The following is a 20,360-nucleotide window of genomic DNA, read 5'->3' on the forward strand; positions in this document are numbered from 1 at the left end:
GCTACTGGAATTAGGGTTTCATATCCCAGATCAGTTTTAGTGTCTTTCCTCAACAGTGAACTCTTTCATGGAAGGGAAAGATTGTAGTAAATTTTTTATTATTATTTTCTGTTTTAAAAATTAGAGTGACTTTATTAGGTATATACATTCAAGAGATCCTGCATCACTTTGCTCAGAAAGGCTGAGAAGATCCTGTCCATGTATTTTCTGTAACAAAACACGAAGAATCTTATTCATGGAAGTGACTCCTTGAAATTATTTTTAACTAAAAACCCTGAAGTAACGCTTCCTAAGTTGTTATTTCCTGCCCCTCTTAAGGAAGAAGAAACATGGAGTCCTTTTGAGAACTTTACCTGCAGTATTTAGCAAACAAGCCTAAAATATTTAAAGTGTGAGTATCCTGTAATAAGATCCTTTTTTCTTAGTCAAATGGCTTGCAGAGTAGGTATTGCACACCCTCAAACTGCCCCATTCTTTTTCAGAGTGTTATATGAAATTTCTGCTTTCTTCATTCTTTTTTTTTCTTGCCTCTTTTGTTGTTACTCTCACTACAGTTCATCAGATTCAGTGGTTTACAGTAAGATACAGCTGTACAAGCATTCTCTCCCCATCACCAAGGGTGTAGAAGTGGCTGAAATATAGCTCTTGAACCAGCCGTGGCACTGCAGGACTAGCGATGGGGAAGTGCGCTCAAGCACATGCTTAAGAAAGTTAGGACAAAGTTTCACAATCATTTAATCCTGCATCTGCATGCTGCTCTGGTAGTGGGACAGACTAGGCTGTCGTCAGATGCTGGACAAATCCAGGATGATATTTTTGTCTAAATTTGCAGAGGACATTAAAACTTGTGCCAGATTTATGATGGTTTTACGTAAGACCGTCGGTACGAATTTAACCTGTCAAAAGTATTTAATAGATTTGAATTGCAGAATGAGTTTATGCTGGATCAGCATTTTGCACCATGTGGTGGTAGCAGCTTTGATCCACCGTGTTTGAAGTTATAAAAACTTTTGGTTGGGCTCCCTAGCCAGCAGCATAATATTTTAGGTACTTCACGTAATAGAACAGTTGGAGACAGAAAAGGAAAAAAAAAAGAAAAGGTCAGGAATGTTATCTGCATAAAAATATTAAGGCTTTGTGTTAATCGAGATTTATACCACTTTGGGATAAACTTTGGCGTGGGAACAGAATGCAGTTTAACTGGGAAGTGGGGATTGCCCGGGCATTTCTCTCTGAGCCATATGGAGACAGCCTGGGCACACAGTTCCCTTCTGGCCAAGGTCCCTGCTCTTCTCCTCTGGCCACTTTCTTGCCTGGCTCCTTTTGAGAGTCTAGCATCGCAAAACTCCGGTCCCTCCTCTGAGGCAGCAGTCGCCGGGTTCAGGGGGCCTCTGCCTTCAGAGAGATGCCTGCAGCACGTGCTGCTCGCAGCAACCTTCTCTGTACCCCCATCCGCTCTGTCAGCACTGGATAATTTTGATTCGAAATGCCCTACTGGTTTCACTCCTCTACTACAGCAACAGTGAGAGCATTTTGTAGACAGTCCTCAAGAACAATGGGGTTTGTAATGCATTTTTATGCCCCCCATGCCATCCTGTGTTGCTCAGCTCACCCTTCAGCCATGAGGATGAACTGGAACCGTGTCACCGGGGAGCTGTCGTCACCTCACACGCTGACAGTGACCGTGTCTTTCCTCAGATGCTCCCTGAGGTAGAGGCTGGTGGCTCTTGCCAGCTCTGCCGCCTGCGCCGCACGGCCTCAGCCCTGCGCCGGCCTCCATTTCCCCTGCGCTGTTCCCAGCACTGCTTCCTCACATTAAGCGGTTTTTCTCCTTTCCTTTATGAGTTTAGTGGCAGATTCCAGCCGAGATATGGCATTGTCTAGCTCTGTGCTTTAAGCGATGTAGCGTTTTGAATAGAGTGGTGATCCGCACCGGCACCCCTCTGCTTGGGCAAGGGGTCTTCTCTGTCCTTGGCAGCAGCAGTGAAATGGCATCAGGCACACAGAGAGGAGGACAAAAAAACCCATCAGTACTATCCCTAGCTTTGCCATTTTCTTCTCTGGAAAACATGAGCAAGTCAGTGTTCCTAGGAAAGGTAGATGCGTCTTGACTTGTGGGTGAGTACCGAAACGGTGCAAGATCGCCCCGTCCCCGCAGGCCCTGGGGCGGGACTGGTGAAGCAGCTCACAGGGACTTTAAAGCAAATGATGCGCAGCACCGACGCACCTGAAGGTTTCAATTTCTTTTACCGCTAGCTGCGGTCCCTCTCCTCCCGTTTTATCGACTTTAGGAGGAGGCGGTCCCCTTCCAGCTGGAGGTATTTTAGCGGTGGTCGAGGCGGGCTGCTTCCCCCGGGCTGCGGGAGGTGCTCGTTTTACAGGCACTGCGAGGCGAGAAGGAAACCCCGCCTCAGCAAGAGCCCGCTGCCGCCCGGCTTTCATCGGCTCTGCTTTCCTCTGACTTTTTTGAGGGAAAAGTTGAGGTAATTCCCTCAGGTTTATAAAGTTTTGTGGTGTAGCGTCTATTTGACGTGGAAAAAAAACGTTTGTGCGAGCATCCCTTTGCCACGCCTTTTCGCCTTCAGGGACCAAGCGCTGCGCCCCCCTCCCCCCCAGCCAGGGGCCCCATGGCGACGCCCCGCGGCCTGCCCGCCCCGGCCCCACCGCCCGCCAGAAGAGGGCGCAGGCCGCGCCGCCCGCTTCGCGTTGCCAGGGGGACGGGCGGCCGCGCGGCGGCCGCCGCCATGAGCGGCGCCGGGGCCCACAGCGGCGGGCCCTGCCCGGCCGCCTCCGCCGCCCCTCGGCTGGCTGGCAGGGGCAGCGGCGCGGCGGCGGCGGAGGTACCGCGGCGCTGGGGAGCGGCCCGGCCCTGCGGCCCCCGCCTGCGGGGGCGGCGGTGGTTTCCGCGGGCGGCAGGCTGCGGCCCGCCCCGGCACCGCGTCCCCGGGGGAGGACGGCGGGGAGGGCAGCCCGGGCGCGGAGGAGGGAGGCGGCCTCGGCGACCGGGCCTGGCGGGCTGCCGTCGGCCGGGGCGGGCCGGGCCGGGCCGCTGCAAGGCGCCCGCGGGCTCCCTCCCGTGAGAGCCCCCGGGGCCGGCGTGCCCCGCCGTCCGGCACAGGGCAGAGCTGGGCGGTAGCAGAGGGACGGGGGGAACTCAGAAAGAGTACAGCGTTCGGGTTGGTTTGGGGTTTTTTTACAGTTCCCTTATTAGAGAATAGAGCCCCGATTTTGGAAAAATCCCCCTCCTTGCCGCCCTCGGTCTCCGATGGCTTTCTGTCTCCTGTTTCTGTGGAGGGTGACTGACATTGAGGCTGACTGTAACTCCCCCCCTTGCAAGTTATCTTTTCAATTTTAAATCTAATTTCTCCTTTTTAAAAAAAAAAAAAACCAACAAACAAACCATGCAGCTGCAGAGCTGTACGTGGCGGTGGCTGTGCGCTTCAGCTGTAGCTCAGTGAACTTCAGCTGATTGTTATAGCTTTTCTTTACAAATTCAAGGACGAAAGCTTTTTCTTAAGTATTGCAGAAGGGAGTATCTTTCATGGAGTAGGAATTTACAGTTATCTCAGAATTTCTTCTTTGCATTTCTTCTTCCTTTGAAACTAGTTTGCTGGCTTTGATGTGAATTTAAAGGAGACGCTTGAGGATATTGCTTAGAAGGATCAAACTCGTTTGTACTAGAGATAGAGTAGAAAACTTGTAACGGTTTTGTATTCCAAAGGATAAACAATTTGTTAGTGTGTGAACATCTCAGTATCTCCTTAATAGCTGAATATCAATTTTGTAATTATGTTGTATTGTTCTGAGACAAAAAAACACAGAATTTTGGTAGTTTTGTCATGGCTAAATCAATGGCCATTATATTAAGTACAACTGCTTTCATCTGATTATGAAAGTGCATAGTAACTGCATAGTTACAGAGCTGACAGTAACCTGCTCCACCTCCTACTGACCTGAAGTCAGTTTGTGAATGTTACTTTCATGACTCGGCAGCATGTTAGAAACTATGTTATTTATAAAATGTGGGTTTCAAAAGGCAAATCAAATTACAGCACTAATCAGTCTTAATTGTGTATTTACCGACACACTTAAATATATCTAAAATATTTGCCTTTCATATATCTAAAATATTTGCCTTTCATTGACTGTAGTAAAGTATCATAAGTATTGTAAAAAAATTGCAAGAGTGTTGGCATTGCATGATATCTGTTTTTTAAATCTATCATTTAAGGTCTTCTCTTACAAAAGTTATTTAACTGCCTTCAGCACCGATAAAGTAAAAACAGTAAAACAACAAGTGGTTTGCAAAACTCCCTGCATAAGCACTTCATCTTGTCATGTTTTTCTCCTAAATTTTGTCTTGGCAATTACCCTTCTTATTATTTCGAGACTAAACACAGCAACTACTTCTTGTTAATTCATTTTGGAAAAGCTGTGAGACAAAGTGCCGGGGGGATCCAAATTCCTGAATTTAGGCATACAGGCAAAGAATGAAGTAAAGTCAAAATCATGTTAAGTAATATTTACAGTAGGTGATGTGTCTCTGTAATTGCCTTGAGATGACTGCTGTCTTTCATAATTTTATTATATTTAGATGCAAAGTCACCTCATCCTAGCAGAGAGGAAAACAAAAGATGAAAATGCTTTAACTGCGGCGTGTAATAGTAGAGGGTAAGACTAAAATTTTGATTGTCATGAAACTTGCATTAATCAAGCTTGAAATTGGCCTCTTCAGTAGATGAACAACACCAGAGAGTGATTTTTATCTTTCAGGAACACCTTTCAACGATTACTGCAAAGGGAGGAGGGTAGAGCTAAGCAATACCCTTGTCAAAGGAATTTAGAAAATCTCTTTAGTTATTTGAGCTGTTGGGAGCACTTTGCTCAGTTTTATGTGTTTCTGGAGCAGTGTAGTAATGCATACAAAATCCACAGGCACATAGCAACAACAAAAAAAGAACTTTTCACAATTGCACACGCAAAAACTGCAAGCAATGAGTTGGGCCTAGTTACACGCAGAAATCGGGGAGGGGAAAGAGGGCTTCACCGAGTGGGAAGTGATCAAAAGTAATTGGCTATTTCTGGCATTTTATAATGTGAAAGAGAGACTGACAGAACTGGAATGGTTTTGAAATGTTACTTGCAAATTTTGAAATTTATGTTAATGAAGCATTATCGATACATTTTGAGATCTCTGATAGGCAAATTGGGCAAAGTATTATCTAGAAAGGAGTCAACCTTACCCAACATACACATACAAGATGGTTAATTTGTGAACATTTGTGGTTTTGTTATTCCCCCCCCGCCCCCTTAATTACTCCAATTTATGTTAGTCTGTTTTCACATGAGTTAACAAAATCTGACTTACTGTGTAACAGTGGCTTACCCTTCTCACACTCATTGGTGTGTGTAGCTGCTGTGGCTGTTCTGAAGGGATGTGCATGCTGGCTGGCTAGCTGCTGCTACCAAGCAAAATGTGCAATAGCCAAGTGCTACCTGCCTTCCCTCCATGTGACTCAGAAATTAATCTCTAAAAACCGTCCAGTGCCCAGTTGTCATGTAACTTGTAGTTATTTATATAAAGATTTGCTTTTTATCCTGCAGATCTTAGGAAGAAATTATATTCTAAAACTTGTCTGTCTTTATCCCAGGATAGATTATTTTCATAGAATCATAGAATGCTTTGGGTTGGAAGGGACCTTTAGAGGTCATCTAGCCCAACCCCCCTGCAGTGAGCAGGGACAGCTTTAACCAGATCAGGTTGCTCAGAGCCCCGTCCAACCTGACCTTCAATGTTGCCAGGGATGGGGCCTCCACTGCCTCTCTGGGCAACCTGTTCCAGTGCTTTACCATCCTCATTGTAAAAAATGTCTTTCTTATGTCTAGTCTAAATCTATTCTTCTTTAGATTAAATCCATCACTCCTTGTCCTGTCACAACAGACCTTTCTAAAAAGATTGTCCCCATCCTTCCTATAGGCCCCCTTTAAGCACTGAAAGGCCGCAATCAGGTCTCCTCGCAGCCTTCTCTTCTCCAGGCTGAACAACCCCAGCTCTCTCAGCCTGGCCTCACAGGAGAGGTGCTCCAGCCCTCTCATCATTTTGGTGGCCCTCCTCTGGATCCGCTCCAGCAGGTCCATGTCCTTCTTGTGCTGAGGGCCCCAGAGCTGGACGCAGTACTCCAGGTGAGGTCTCACCAGAGCAGAGCAGAGGGGCAGAATCACCTCCCTCGACCTGCTGGCCACGCTGCTTTTGATGCAGCCCAGGATACGGTTGGCCTTCTGGGCTGCAAGCGCACATTGCTGGCTTATGTCCAGCTTTTCATCCACCAGTACCCCCAAGTCCTTCTCCGCAGGGCTGCTCTCAATCCCTTCATCCCCCATTTTGCAAAATAAAATAAAAATTGAATATTCCCTGCATGCTGAAGTAGAATTTTCTTTTCTTTTAAAATAAATTTATACAAGGCAGTTTTGAAAACAGCCTTTTTTAGAACATATTTTGACTGTTTAATCAGAAAATTAAGCTAGTTAGCTTCTGGATGGCAACAAACTTTTAATATTAAGTTTCTAGCTGTAGTCAGAATACTTGCAATCAAAGCATAATGTTAAAGATCCCTTTTACAGCAGTTCAGGCCATACAGAATGTATTCCTTTTCATCCCCATTGTCTTGAAGGGCACCTTATCCTCCCACAGATCCAATAGCAGGTTTGGGGACTAACATTTCCTTGTGATTTCTTAGGGAGATGAATTCTGCGTGGAAATTTTTCAGCTGTGCATTCTTTCCAGTACTTCATGTTGGGTGTCATCTTCATTCTGGTTGCAGCAAATAATAATAATGAACTGTGCTGCTGCATTGTATTTTCAGAAATCAGAACAATTTTTATGCACATATACACCCATGAATATGAATTTGTCTTAGGAAGAAATATTACAGATTCAGGATATCTTATTTTGTTTGTTTTCAGAATATGAACTGTTATGACACTGGGATTTATAAAAATTATTGAATAGCCCACTGAGTCCAACCAGTGTGCTAAGTCCTGTATAAAGATGTAGGTAAAAAGGGACCACTAGTTACCTTAACATCTGAGGAGAGAAAGAGATGTAGTTCAGTTAAGATAGATCATGTGCTTATTGCTCAGATTTTTTTTTTTTTTTTAAAATTTTATCAGTGTAGAAGAGATGTGGGGTAAAAGGAGAGATGAAATAAAAACTTGGAGTACATGAAAAGCAGTGGCAAAAGGAAGCGGTAACTGCACAAAGCCTGACTGTGCAGCTGAACCAGTGAATGTAACCCAGAGAAGTCAAAGTTAAGATGTCTGTTTTAGTTAGATGTGGGTTTGAATGTTGTGGAGGCCATCAAAGCTTGTAGGCTACTAGCAAAGCTTTCATATAGTGGTCTGCTTTTATGCCCTACTTTGCTGATGGTAACTTATGACATAGTTTAGTAAAGCAGGTCTGTGAAAAATTAATGTCATGTGTCATCATATTGCAAATCTATTTAATTTTCAACCTCTCTTCCCCCCTCCTCCGTGTTTGTTCTGTAGAAGCAAGGGAAGAATGGAGTCAGCGAAGGTTCGTGAGTCGTCATTTTTGGTATGCCAACCTCAATGTGCTTAGGTGCTTTGGAAACAGGAAGAAGAAATCCCTGCCCTGAGTAGTGTCCATCTGCTATGGGAAAGAGGCAATGCATTGGCAAGTCACTCAGGGTAGTGGTCAGTTTACTGATTACTGAGGGCTTTCTGTTTCAATAGAGATTTTTTTTATATATATTTTAGGAAAGAGGGGGCAGTGGCAGCAGCATTTGCCAGGGTTGAAATAAGAAATGTAGCAGGAAATAAAAGAAAAGCTGACAAAAGCAGAATGGGAGCGAGTGACTTGAACAGTTGGTCAATTTCAAAGTATATGGTGATGTATAAAACTACTGAATGTTGTTGAAATTCTGTTGTTTCTGAATTGGGTGAAGTTTGCCAACCACAGGCCGGATTCCAGGGAGGTGAAAGGAGTTATTTGGTAAAAAAATGAAAACAAAAAACCCCACAATAACAACGATGACCTTATGTTGTTGATCTTGTAAAGCATGCCTATTGCTAATAAAGCCAAAGGTCCAAGTAAATATTACTCTTAAGTATAGTAAATATAGCTTTATCTTCTGTTTAACATTTGAAGTGAAATGAAAACTTCATTTTCATGCAGGTAAGTGGAAAAGGATCGAAACAGTTAAGAATGTGAATGTGAGAAACACCCAAAACCTAGATTATTTAGAGCTGATTGAGTGATAATATATTAAGGCTTCTCCTGTCTGCTGCCTCTTATTCTTTTACAACTTTATTCGTTCTATTTTCTTAGCAGTAATCAGTATAAACTACATAGTACTCATGAAGCACTACAAATCTGAATTTTTCCAGAGATACAAAAGTGCCACATCTGCATTACGGATTTTACCACTATAGTAGAGTCATGCCAAATTACTTGCATTGTTATAGGTATTATTAATGATAAGACTTGTGAATGGCTGCTGGCAAAACATAGAAAACTATTTACTTATATATTAAAGCATGCACATTCCCTGCCAAAAGTATGATAATCACACCGAGTTTCCTAGTGTGGTGTCACCATGTATGATTAGCTTTGTATTTACTAAGGCACTGGAGGATGTAGAGATCTGCTTCTGTAAATCTCGCTAAGACTGTAAATGAATGAAATGGTAAATCCCATTGACTTTTGCACCTGGCTTCATTTAAACCTCTTTTAAGTCCCTCTGGATGTATATCTGCATCTTTAAAGTGCTCATAATTTTAAAATCTAGTTGTACCTACAAATGTAGGTTTCAGAAGTTCCATCTGTAAAGAGTTTTCTTATGTTGATTATTGTTGCTGAACAGGGGACTTCTTTCTTCAGCTATGCTCTGGATTTTTTTTTATTTCATCAGTTTTGAGATGTATTCCTGCTTTCTAGAGAGTCATAAGTGGTTGTGTTTGTTAAGGGAAGAAAAAGAAAACATACATCAATACAGTAATATAATAACATACACAGTGCTACAGTTTGCAAGCTCCAGCCATGGTTTTGGAGCCCTGGTGTATTACAGAATGGAAAAAAAACCCTCTCTACATCAAAGAATTTCATGTGGTTGCACAATGTGAAACAAGTGGAGTAAAGCAAAAAAGAAGACAAAGTAGCAAAGAGACAGCACATGCCTTCCCTCACTCCCTCAGAATGGTGATAAAGTATTGAAAAAGTTAGCAGCCCTTTTATCTTGGAGATTGTGTGCTACATGTATCAGTCTGTCTTGATGGGAGTGGCAATTCCTTTGTGAAAAGAGCACAGCTGAGTGTCTTTGAGGGAGATGAATGTGATTAAACTTGATGGATCTAATCCAGTGTGTACTAGTGCACTAAAGAAACATTAAAGAAAATAGTCGACAATGAGAAACTAATCCGAGGTAATTTATCTTCTCCTGCAGTCCAAACTAGTAGTTTTGCCTTATTCTCCAGGGATTTTTCTGTATGTTTCTTGGTAGAGGCTTATTTTACTAGATGTTCACCTATTTAGAAAGCTGTTCATTTTTTTTTTTTTTTTCTATTTAGAATGGGTAGGAGCTAAACTTGTAATTTATCTTGACCCGGAACCAATGCTGATGTAGAAGAACAGGAAGTGAAGAAGTCTTGTCTCTGTCTCCATTGGAATACCTTGTTTCAACAGCAGTCATTAACTGGGGGAGATCTGCATTTTGTAATATATGCCTTAATGCACTGGGCTTGCAGTTTTGTTTGTCCCATGTGGGAGCTGATGGAATAAAAATCTCATGTTCTGTCATCTGCCACGTGTGCTCCCAGCATCACCTAAACACAGTCTTGTTCTGAAGATGTTAAATTTCTTTATTTTGTAGTCACTGTTGATTTAAAAAAAATGTTCTGTCTAATGAAACTCCTATCAAGACCTCAGGTCTGAATTTTCATATTGAACGATTTAAGTGACAAAGGCCAAGAAGTCCAACACATTTCTGCCCTACCATAGAAGAGCAGAACCACACAAGAATGGGAAAGCTTACTGTAAAGAGTCTAAAAAGCACAGCTAGAAGAGTTATAGAGAGCCAGTGCTTGCCATCTATCAGAAGGGCTTGAAAAAGGGTGAAAGGATGTCAGTATGGTGATTTCTGGGGATGAGAAAGCATCATTCAGAAAGCTGAAGTTATGTCCGAGTGATGGAGTTCAAAAGGATGTTTAGTCTTGGCAGATTAGAAATAAAAGCACAAATGGGCAAGCCAAAAAGTGACTTTGAGGAGCAAGTAGGAGTGTCTGAGTAGGCTTGGACTTGTCAACCTGGCAGAGAGACACTGGAAGTGAGATGATAGAAATCTGCAAAAACATGAATGGCACAGAGAAGATTGACAGCCATTGCTTTTCTTTTTTTTCACCATTTCTTCCAACATAAAAATGAGGGGGTGTGCAATGTAACTGAAGTCTCAAACCCAACGTAGTTCTTTGCATAAGAGACACCTGAGGACTTCCTTTGGGTTAAAGTTTATGTGGGTTGAAGGAGTGACTAGGTAAGTTTGTAGAAGAGGGACCTTTGAATGTTGCTAAATACACTGAAACTGCAGGAAACAACCTGAGTTGAAAATAGTGGGAGGCCATGGGATTGTTGAGGGGGAATATCTTACGTGCCAATATACTTTAGCACTGATGTTGATGGCTGAACTTGCAGATGAAGGTGGAGACTGAAAAGTAGAAAGACTGAAAGGTAGAAAAGTGACTGCTTATCCTGTTTTCCAGTAAGGGTCAGTTACTCTGGGAATAACATATTTGGAATAGGTCCCCCTGAGCAGCTTAATCAAACAAAAACGCACTGAAGCAAAAATCTTCAAAAAATGTGATGTCTAATGGTTTTGTTTGCATGCTGTCTTCCCAGGAATCTCATGATCATGTTCCTTTGGATATTCCTGTCACTAGAGAGCAGATGAATCACTATCGAGCTGCAGCTGAAACTGCTCAAAGTGAACTTGCAGCACTTTCAGTGAAGTATGATTGTGCCCAGTCAGAGGTACATTTAAAAAAATACTTCCAAATCCTTCTCCAAACCTGAGGATTCTCTACAGACACTTTCTGCAGAGAATAGAAAGTTTGCAGAAAGTCCAAAACTTCTTGCTTTTGATACAGAACTTTTGTTTCTGGTAACACAGAATTTCTATGTGATTTTTACTCTGCTTGCTTCTGTGTTCCAAAACTGATTATGAGCTTATATTTGAAAGATTTGAAGCAGTCTAGCTTTTCATCATTATCATCTAAATGCAATCTTTTGTAATTAAACTTGAAAGTTAATATTTCTAAACTGTGGTCATATAGAAGTTCTGATAGATCCTGTTGCTGATGAGTTAAGATATAATTGCCCATCCTCACCTATTCCTCCACTTTATTCAAGTTACAGCTCCCCAAATTTGCTTTGCTTTCATTACCAGAGAAGTTGTGATTGAGCTAATGAGGTTGATTGTAACTAGAGAGGCTGAAGAAAACGCACACATATTTTTCTGCTGTCCGTGCTCTGGGAATGGTGGTTCTTAGGAGAGAGGATTTATTATACGATATTTTTTAGAGTTTCTGTATTTTCACACTTAATTTTTTTTTTTTTTTTTTTTTAAACATATCACCGAATAGGATTGATTTGATCCAATTCAGCAATGCGGGCAGTGGTCTGTTTTAAAATGGAGTCAGATTTGCCTTTAGGAGACATGAAGTGCTTACATTTATTTATATACATAGATTTAGGTGTATACATTCATAAATATTCATAGATACATAAAGTTTGACAGAAACTTGTGAACATTCATCCAACTAGTACTTTAAACATCTGTGCATTTTACAAATGTGTATTTCTATTGCACATTGTAAAGTACTTTGCAATATACTTGCATAGCACATGAACATTAAAAAAGGCTCTATCAATGAAACAAAATTTCTTTAATTGTGGATAGCTGAATATGGGGAACAGCAAGAACATGTAATATTATATGAGAATGAATGGTTAATACAGTATCCAGTCAGAACTACAGGAGTGAGTGTCCATCATCTAAGCTTGAATTTGACCAGTTGATCCTGAAATTACTGCAGAGGTCCCCTGTATTTAATGGCTATCCAGGATCAGTACTTTAAATTTCAATTCTAAAAGCCATACAGAATCCAATGTTCTCATAGAAAGAATTTATTACTGGAAATGTTGAATGGCTTTATTGCCAGCATGACTGACTGATTTATAGATTCTTTCAGCACTGTGCTTGCAAAAGTGAAAGAATAGTCAAGAAAGCAGCTGTTCATGCTCTTGTTAATAAAGACCTTCATGACCCAGCTGAGGTCAGAACCCTGGTTTGCTGAGTACTCTGTAAAACTCATGATACGGGATTATTCTTGCTTTTTCTGCGATTGGAGCTGACCACAAAGACAATGGACAGAGGAAAAAATATCACATTTTGCAGATGGGGAGTTGAACCACAGAGAAATTTTAAAGTTGTAAATGCTTTAAGCTACCCTAGCTTGGTCCAGCTGCCAAGCAAAGCAATCCTATTGTTCCTTCAGCTGCTCATTTCCTTCCCCACACTGCCACATCCCTTGTGTTGGCACAGATGTACATATAGTTTTACAGTGCACTGTGTTGTTGGGGAACTGATGCAACTGAAAAATAAAGCCTCTCCTTCTGGGTTGTTTTTTAGCCGGATCAGTTTCTCAATCTTATTTCACCTTGTAGCCATATAAGCGCTTCTGCTAGCACAAAGAAGAGGCTGGAGCATGGAAATGAAGCCTGTGAGCCTGGGAAAAGGCAGAGCTGCTTTTCTGAAAATCAGCGCCGCTTTATGTCAGCTCCAATGTGTTTGATAAACCAGTGCTTGCAGGTGAATCATAAGCTCATCAGAGACTATGCCGCTGCTGCAAGAGTGATCCTCCTGCCTGACTCCCTGGTGTTAGCCTTTTCTCTGTGATGTGGCCAGCTCCCCTTCCTCCTCCTCTGTAGAAAGTGAATTATTTTCTATCAACTGTGTTAGTTAAGTTTGTGTAGGAGTCTGACAAATACCACAGCTGGTGCGAGGGAGAGGACAGACTTGTGTGGCTGGGAGTGGGATAAGCAGGACTTCTCTTTCCCAAGGCAGTTGCCGTTCAGTTGGCTCACTGGCCTCCTGGAATTTCTCTGAGTGTCTTGGGTTTGGTCACACTGGAAGCCTCTGGCAGAGCTGTGAATTTCCTGATGTCCTGAATTGCAGCTTAATGTCTTAAATATTTATTGTCTTAAAATGTTTGCCATGAGTTAAAAGCCCTAGCACATGTCATAAAGAGCAGTTAAGGTGGCTTAATTATTTGCCTGTTCATTTTATGTCATAGGAGATAAATGCTTTGGATTGTATCTTGCTGCTTATAATTGGAATTGTCAGGAAAGCTGAAACATGCCTTAATACTTCTTGTGACAAAAACACCACTTTAAATTACTTGTTCATTTTAACAGAATAAAACACACTGAAATTTTATGTGCCTGGTGTGTCTGCCTCAGGCTCAGTCTTTTAGAGGAGGTTGTAGCAGAAATAGTTCAATGGAGAATGGTATTTTGAATGAAAAGAGAGAGGGGAAAGTAGAGAAAAACAACCGAACTTCATGAATTGCTGGGAAGCTCTAGCATCATCTCTGGAACAGGTCCTTGACTTTTGGTGTGATGTCCCTCATCCCACCCTTCCTTAAAAGGTTCTGTTGCTGTTTCTGTGTAAATACAACTACATTTGATTGGATTATCAGACCATAAAATAACTATTTGCATAAATGGAGAAGAGGTTGCCTACACCACAACTCTCAAAAAATTTCTTTGCCTCTGAATATGCTGCAAATCATCAAGAGGCTTCACCCTCATACAACAGGATACTTCAGTGTTGCAACTCCCCACAGCTATAAATTATCTGTGGAATTGTGCACCAGAATTGGGAGCAGGGAGGACACAGGCAGAAAAGAGGGAATAGTGGTGTTAATGACTGTATTGTAATGCAGATGCATAAGGGAGGTGAGTTAAGGCTGCACAGAAGAACTTAAGGTGGGCTTTTCCTAAATTCTGAATTTGTAAATAAATTTACCTTCCTGTAAGAGATTATCTTGAAAAGTTGTATTGTATTACACAACAGCAGCTTTTGGTTTTACAAACCCCTTTCTTCCATTGCTTTTTCCTAGTTATATGAAAATAAAGTTGCGTCCCTCCACTCAGTCTTGTAGTGATAGAGAGTCTTTTGTTCCAAAATGTGTTTCTTGTCACATTACTAAGCTTGTAGTGCAGTCGCATATTTCAGCCTGGGCAAAATTATTCTTCCTTTTTTTATGAGTTTTCTCTTTTTCTGTCTATAGCTTCTGGAACTCAGGTCCAGAATGGTCTCTAAAGAAGCCTCTTTTCAAGAGCTGAAGGCTGAAGCTGAAAGCTACAAGGAAAACAATGCTAGACAGATGTCTCTCCTCCTGTCTTTGCAAACCCGAATTCAGGAGATAGAGGAAGAGGCATGTGTGCTCACCACTTCTAAAAACCAGGCTGAGCTGACAGCTCAGGTGGCATTCAAGGAAAACCGGGAGCTGAAGGAGGAGCTTCATGAGCAAAATGCCAAACTTAAGTAAGATTTATGTGACACAAGAAACAATTTTTTTTTGGGATAACAGAATGGTGCAGTTGTCAATGCAGGAAAATAAGTTGGTGGACAGACTTTATTGCAGATCTGAATTCTATTCAGTTGTGCCTTGAATAACTGTTGGACCTGAGTTTGTAGAAAGTATTGAAATTTGATTTTTGGTTTGAGTTGTTAGCCCATAAATGGGGTTTTGAGGATTTTGTCCTTCAGAGGAGAAATGATGATATGAGTCAGCCCGGTGTAACCTCAACATTTACAAAAAATGAGCACAGAGGGCCGTTTGTCTGAACGCAGTAGAAACAATACATATGATTTCCTCATTCAGGTATTTCCACACATGGCGCTGAGGCAAACTTTGTGCCTTTCATAGCATGCTTGTGATGGGCAGTACCTGCAACTATGGTCTAGTGCCCTAGACTATCCTTATCACATGGCATCTTTTGCAGGCATTTACCTGTCACTTGACATGCTGCATGGGCCATACAGTGGTGAGTGACTGTGCTGCTGCACCACTCCGGTCTCTTTTACCCTCTTCTGTGTCACAGCTGGAACTAGAACAGTGTCAACTGAATTTCTTTCTCAGTGTAAAGCTGTCCATCAGGAGCAGTGTAATAAAGAAAGTATGGTATAATTCCTAGTTAGTAGCATCTTGAAGGGAGCATGTTAATGTTTGGTTTTTGTTCAGCTTTCAGTAATGTTAGCTTTGTTTGACTTTTCTTCTGCTTTCTTCTGGACATTGCTGTGGGTTTTTTGGGGGGTTGGGTTTTTTTTTTTACATGCATACTGATTGCATGAAACTTTTAATAAAAGATAGTATCCTTAACTATACTGTTCTTAGCATAGTGTGTCAGAGCACTGATCTGTCAGTTCTGCATCACTGCTAATACTTCAGGTCTGTGGGATGAAGACTGATAGCAATGTTGATTGCAAATAAAACTGATTGGTGTGAAAATATTCTGAACTCTCAAATTCCAAAATCAGTGTCAGTCATAGTATATTAATAGACACCTTATAGACTTTTATAATGGCTTTTTTTCCCACCATTACAAGGCTAGTATCCATGTCTCTCTCAATATCATCTACTTAAAGAGCAAGGTGAGTGTTCACCAGATGTCTGTATTTCCCAAATCAGTATTTTCCACAGCTCTTCCAGGCTTTGTGCATTAGAAGTGGATAATTAAGTTATTTTAAAATCTAGAGAAATCCATTGCAGTGCACTTGTCTATTACCAGCTGATTTGCCAAAAGCCATGCCTGGAGAGTGCTGATGTTGATCACCAAAGATTTTAGATATGATCCCAATATAAGTGAGGAGATAGTTAAGCCAATAAGTGTATTATGCATCCTAGCAACATAGAAACCATCACAGTCTCTGAGGTAATGGTTGTTAAGATTCTTTAAAATGCTACCTCTGTGGAAAAAAAAAAAAAAAAGAAGAAAAAGGAAGAAAAACTTCCTATACCATTTGCGTGACTCACTGGGAGAAAACTGCCAAAATACTGTGTATCATACTAGCTTATTGCTACAGTGATATGATCGATTTTATGTAGCATAAATCTGTATTGTCACTCCCAGTGCAGCCCTGGCTGCTCTGTTTTGCCCATGACATTGCGTCAGCACTTCCATTTGTGTTGCTGCATGGTGATCAGGACCGGGGAACTGCTCCAAGAGAGAAGTGAGCAAAATAAAAAGCTTAATTTCCAGCTCTACCAATCCCAGATCCATTTTGTTGTGCACCTAGAGTGTACCACTGGAGTGCTGGCAAAAGGGAAGGGACAAATGGAAGGTGAGTCTGCTCTTTTGGAAGGAACAAACATGTTGGATTGGTCATGAATCTACAGTGTATCAGCGTATGCTTTCAAAGCTTTTTCTCATCCTTAGCTGATGGTTACATGTGCCACACATGTACAATTTTCTGTGATTGGTTTCCAAGATGTACACCTGTCCTATTGAAAATGGTGCTTTTCTACTCACAGGTCTATTTCCAAGGTATTTTTAGAGTCTGAACTGTGAAAAGCTTTTTTTTTTTTCTTTTTCTTCCCCTTCTCTTTGTTCATTAGTTCTGAAGAGCTAGCAAAACTGTGAAAGAGCTGCATTCCACTTTTTTGTACCTGATTGCCTATTTTCTAGGTGCTCACACCTTTATGGCCCTACTGGAGGTAATTAGGTTATTCGTAGAGTTGTCAAGTACGTGCTTTGTACTTCAGACTGTTTATTTTTAGAAGCAGGCATGGTTCTGTGTGTGATGTGGCTCTGAAAAATTGAGGCACAGAACAGTTTGCAGGGTTGGTGGTCAATCTTATACAATACTCTAACGTATAGGTGTGCATGTATGGCATGTCTGGAGTCTCATACCTTTTCACTTCTGACATACCCCTCCTCAGGACAGCACTTTAGTGAGCATCTCACAGCTTAGTTTTGCTGGGTCTATAGAGGAGAGGAAGGTGCCTGGAGGTGAGAAAGCTGTGAGGCACTTGTTTTCTGAGGGCCAAGTGCCTGCTGCAGAAGGCAGAGCTCCTTTGGCTCACTGTGTGTGCTGTGCAGTAGTACATAGAAATATCCTCGTCCTGTCTGGAGCAGTAATTAATGTTTTCCATTTCTCTGTGTTATTCTTCCACTCTCTTCCACTTTGCAGCATTGACAACAACTGTGCTGATCTCCCTCCTAAGGCAACATCTTAAATTTTTTCATGGACCATCTTTTTGGTCAGTGATTTATAACTACTTAATGTACTGTGTTTGCACTCACTCTGTGTTTCCTATAGGAGTCTTATGCTGCTTTTTGATTGTGGAGTGATGCTCTGTTGCCTGTTTGATTGCTATCCTAGAAAGGAAAAAATCAGAAATGGAAAAGAATGAATCCAGAAATGGCTAGCATGCCTACCCTGAAAACTGAGAATAGCGCTATGCTCTGATAAGCAAATGAGTTTCAATAAAATATTAGCTCTGCACAGCTGTGTGGTGGTATCTCACATCTCGTTTTATTCTAGTGTTCAAATCTTTGTGAAGAGCTTGTTTTAGAAAGTATCTTGTTTGTCAACTGGAAGCTCAATAGTTTTGTCTCTGGCACTGTATTTTTACCACTGAGTACCTCTCTCATGGATGTTGTTGGAGTTGATATTTGGATTACACTAATGGCAATTCTGAGCTTTGGTTGGGTATTTTTGTTAAACTGTTTCTTTGTAGTTTTTCAGGAGTGGTGCTCGGCATTGCAGCATCGTGAGCAAGATTTAGATCTATATGTTTGCCAGCTATGCAGACTGGGGCAATGCTTGTTTGCGGGACTTGTCTTTGTCCTTGGCAATGGGAGGGATGTAGCCACATTTATGCCAATGAGTTAAACCGACCGCTCTGTTTGGTTATTTGTTCTTACAGAGCATTTACAAACCAGTACCTGCTGTTAAGGCTGATAACAGATATTTCATGTGGGATATGTATCCATGTGATAGGCACCTTTCGAGAGCGATGAAATTGATGACAAAAAGCTGCCTTTTCTTCATATTGTTGTGGTAGTCCCTTGATATTTTTGTTTTTTAATGGATCCCTTTAGCCTGAATCTAGTCTGTGCTTTTTTTCTCCTCTTTGCCCTCATGTCCTGTGTTCATGGGTAGTGTTACATTGCAGAAGACTTTATGTACAGCAAAGTAGTGTCTCCCACCTCCATTTGCTTCTGCTGGTAAACTTCCCTTTGCATGTATGCTGGATGTCCTACATTTCCATTAGTCTGGAGGGGCTTCTCTTTCCCTGGAGTTTGTTGATCAGCACTGTCAGCTTCATTAGAGAGACAGGGAATGTGAAGTGCTTTTAGCATATTTTTATGATAATTTGATCACTCTCACTTTTTCTAAGCTTTTGCTTGCAGCCTCCACTTCTAGTATCTTGATGGCACTGTTTATGGATGTTACCTAGTTCTTGTTTTTTATTGAAATTTTGTGCTGAGGATGAGTTTGGGATTGTAGAGGATTCTTTAAAGTGTTAATCAAAAGCAAAGATGAAGAAATGTTTACACATAAGGCAACAACAAAAGTGATATCTGTTAAATAACAGATATAGAGAATTATATGTAATTTTAAAAATTCATTTTGTGGTATGCAGAAGCTACCAATAATCTTGCGATAATGTCTTTTGCCTAGAATTCTGCTCCAGAGAACATTTATCCTGATGTGTGTAATTTTTTTTTTTTTCTGTCTGATTAGTAAATATTTGAATGAGTGTGAAGAAAGCATGACTCAAGCCTCTAAAATCAGCAGAAAGTATGAAGAGCTCCTTGCACAGCTTTCTGGATTCTTGGACGCAGACATCAGAGAAAAAGAGAAACCACAGGAACATTTAATGTTGAAGGTGATTATGTGTAGGCAGGGGTTTCTGTACAGAGATTTAATAGAATAATATTTGGTTGTCAAAGAAATAAAGCAACTGATGGAGACAGGAATCTTTGTGTTAAATAATGATTCGCAGACAGTGCTCTCATTTAAGATAGGTTTATTTTCATCCTGGGTTGATTTTCAAAAGTGCTGAACACTAGTAGACCTCAGTGAACTCAATCTACTCTTATCTGCATAAATATTTCATCAACCTGTAGTTCCCGAGTACAACCCTGATTAGATACTTGGTTGAAAGCTTTCCTGAAAACATTAACATGGGGAGTCACTAGGAGACATGTAAACTGTATACTAGATCTTAACACTTATCTTGAACGGATATACCATTAAGGAGAAACATCTGAAATGACATACCCTAAACCAACCTTAACTATGCCCTGTAACAAAATGCTGTAAATCACTGTGTGGTGTTTTCGAAACCTAATCATGAAACTTTATTATTTCTCTTCAGAATATTTCTGAAGTTCCAAAATCTAAGCTTCCATTTAGGAAAGGAAAATTGTTTGTAGACTCTTAACATAAATCAATACTGGTGAAGGGCAATTTATCCTAACTTTATGCTTTTTTTTTTTTCATGTTCTGTCTAGTCTTTGCTATCCCTATTTTTCTTCACTTGGGAGCATACTAGGTATTTTTTGAAATTTTGTTTCATTCTATTCATATTCTAAGAATTCTGGCTATAAGGAATACTTAATAAATTAAGATTATCTAGGTATGTATCACAGTGGTTTCTTACAGTCCTTGCCCTCATAATATTGCAAGCCCATTGAAATTGTAATAGATACTCTAACAAAACTTGGCTAGTTGTCATTAGAGGCAAAGATGTTTGTATTAAGCTGTAACTCTTATACGCTTTAAGTTAAGGACATAACTGGAATTTAAAAAAAACAGTGTATGTTGACGTCTTGTTTTAACAATGTAAAAATGAATCTAGTTGGGAAATCTAATTTGTGCTGAAAACTGCATGCATTAGGAAAACTTAGCAACTCATTTTTCTGTTTGGGGCCATGGCATGTCTATTTAGCTTCTTTTCCACATATGGTTTTATTTAGAACAGAATTGATCTGGCTTAATCCTAATAAACGTCTTGCCAGTAGGAGCCAGAGTACTTTTTTTTTTTTTTTTTTTACCTTATGCACTCTTTGAAGTGCCCACACTCATCTATTCCACTTCTTGGAAATAGTGTAATGTGCCAAAACAGTCCTAGAATCCTCCTGGAAATAACTCCTTTTTCCAAGGTGTCGGCTGCTCAGAACAGCAGCCTACCAGGTATTTGGCCCTGCCCTTGAATATGCTTATGAAATATCTGTTACTAACTCAAATCTCCCCATGCCTAAAAAGTTT

The 20,360-nt window shown here is 41.0% G+C and overlaps 1 protein-coding gene across 3 annotated transcripts in view; it reads left to right on the top strand.

Moving 5' to 3' along the window:
* LOC104034806 (coiled-coil domain-containing protein 170) overlaps positions 1-20,360 on the top strand; it is a 61,974-nt gene that overhangs the window by 15,314 nt on the left and 26,300 nt on the right. The window contains exons 1-4 of one of the 3 annotated variants that reach the window (XM_075707914.1): positions 2,745-2,840; positions 10,910-11,041; positions 14,365-14,621; positions 18,831-18,975. In XM_075707914.1, the coding sequence (XP_075564029.1) occupies positions 2,745-2,840; positions 10,910-11,041; positions 14,365-14,621; positions 18,831-18,975 (630 nt within the window). Of the gene's footprint in view, positions 1-2,744; positions 2,841-7,552; positions 7,595-10,909; positions 11,042-14,364; positions 14,622-18,830; positions 18,976-20,360 lie in introns of those variants that run through there. The other 2 variants (XM_009487910.2, XM_075707913.1) reach the window with 2 other exon arrangements.

This window comes from Pelecanus crispus, chromosome 3 (assembly GCF_030463565.1).
Source record: "Pelecanus crispus isolate bPelCri1 chromosome 3, bPelCri1.pri, whole genome shotgun sequence".
Classification (NCBI taxonomy): domain Eukaryota; kingdom Metazoa; phylum Chordata; class Aves; order Pelecaniformes; family Pelecanidae; genus Pelecanus; species Pelecanus crispus.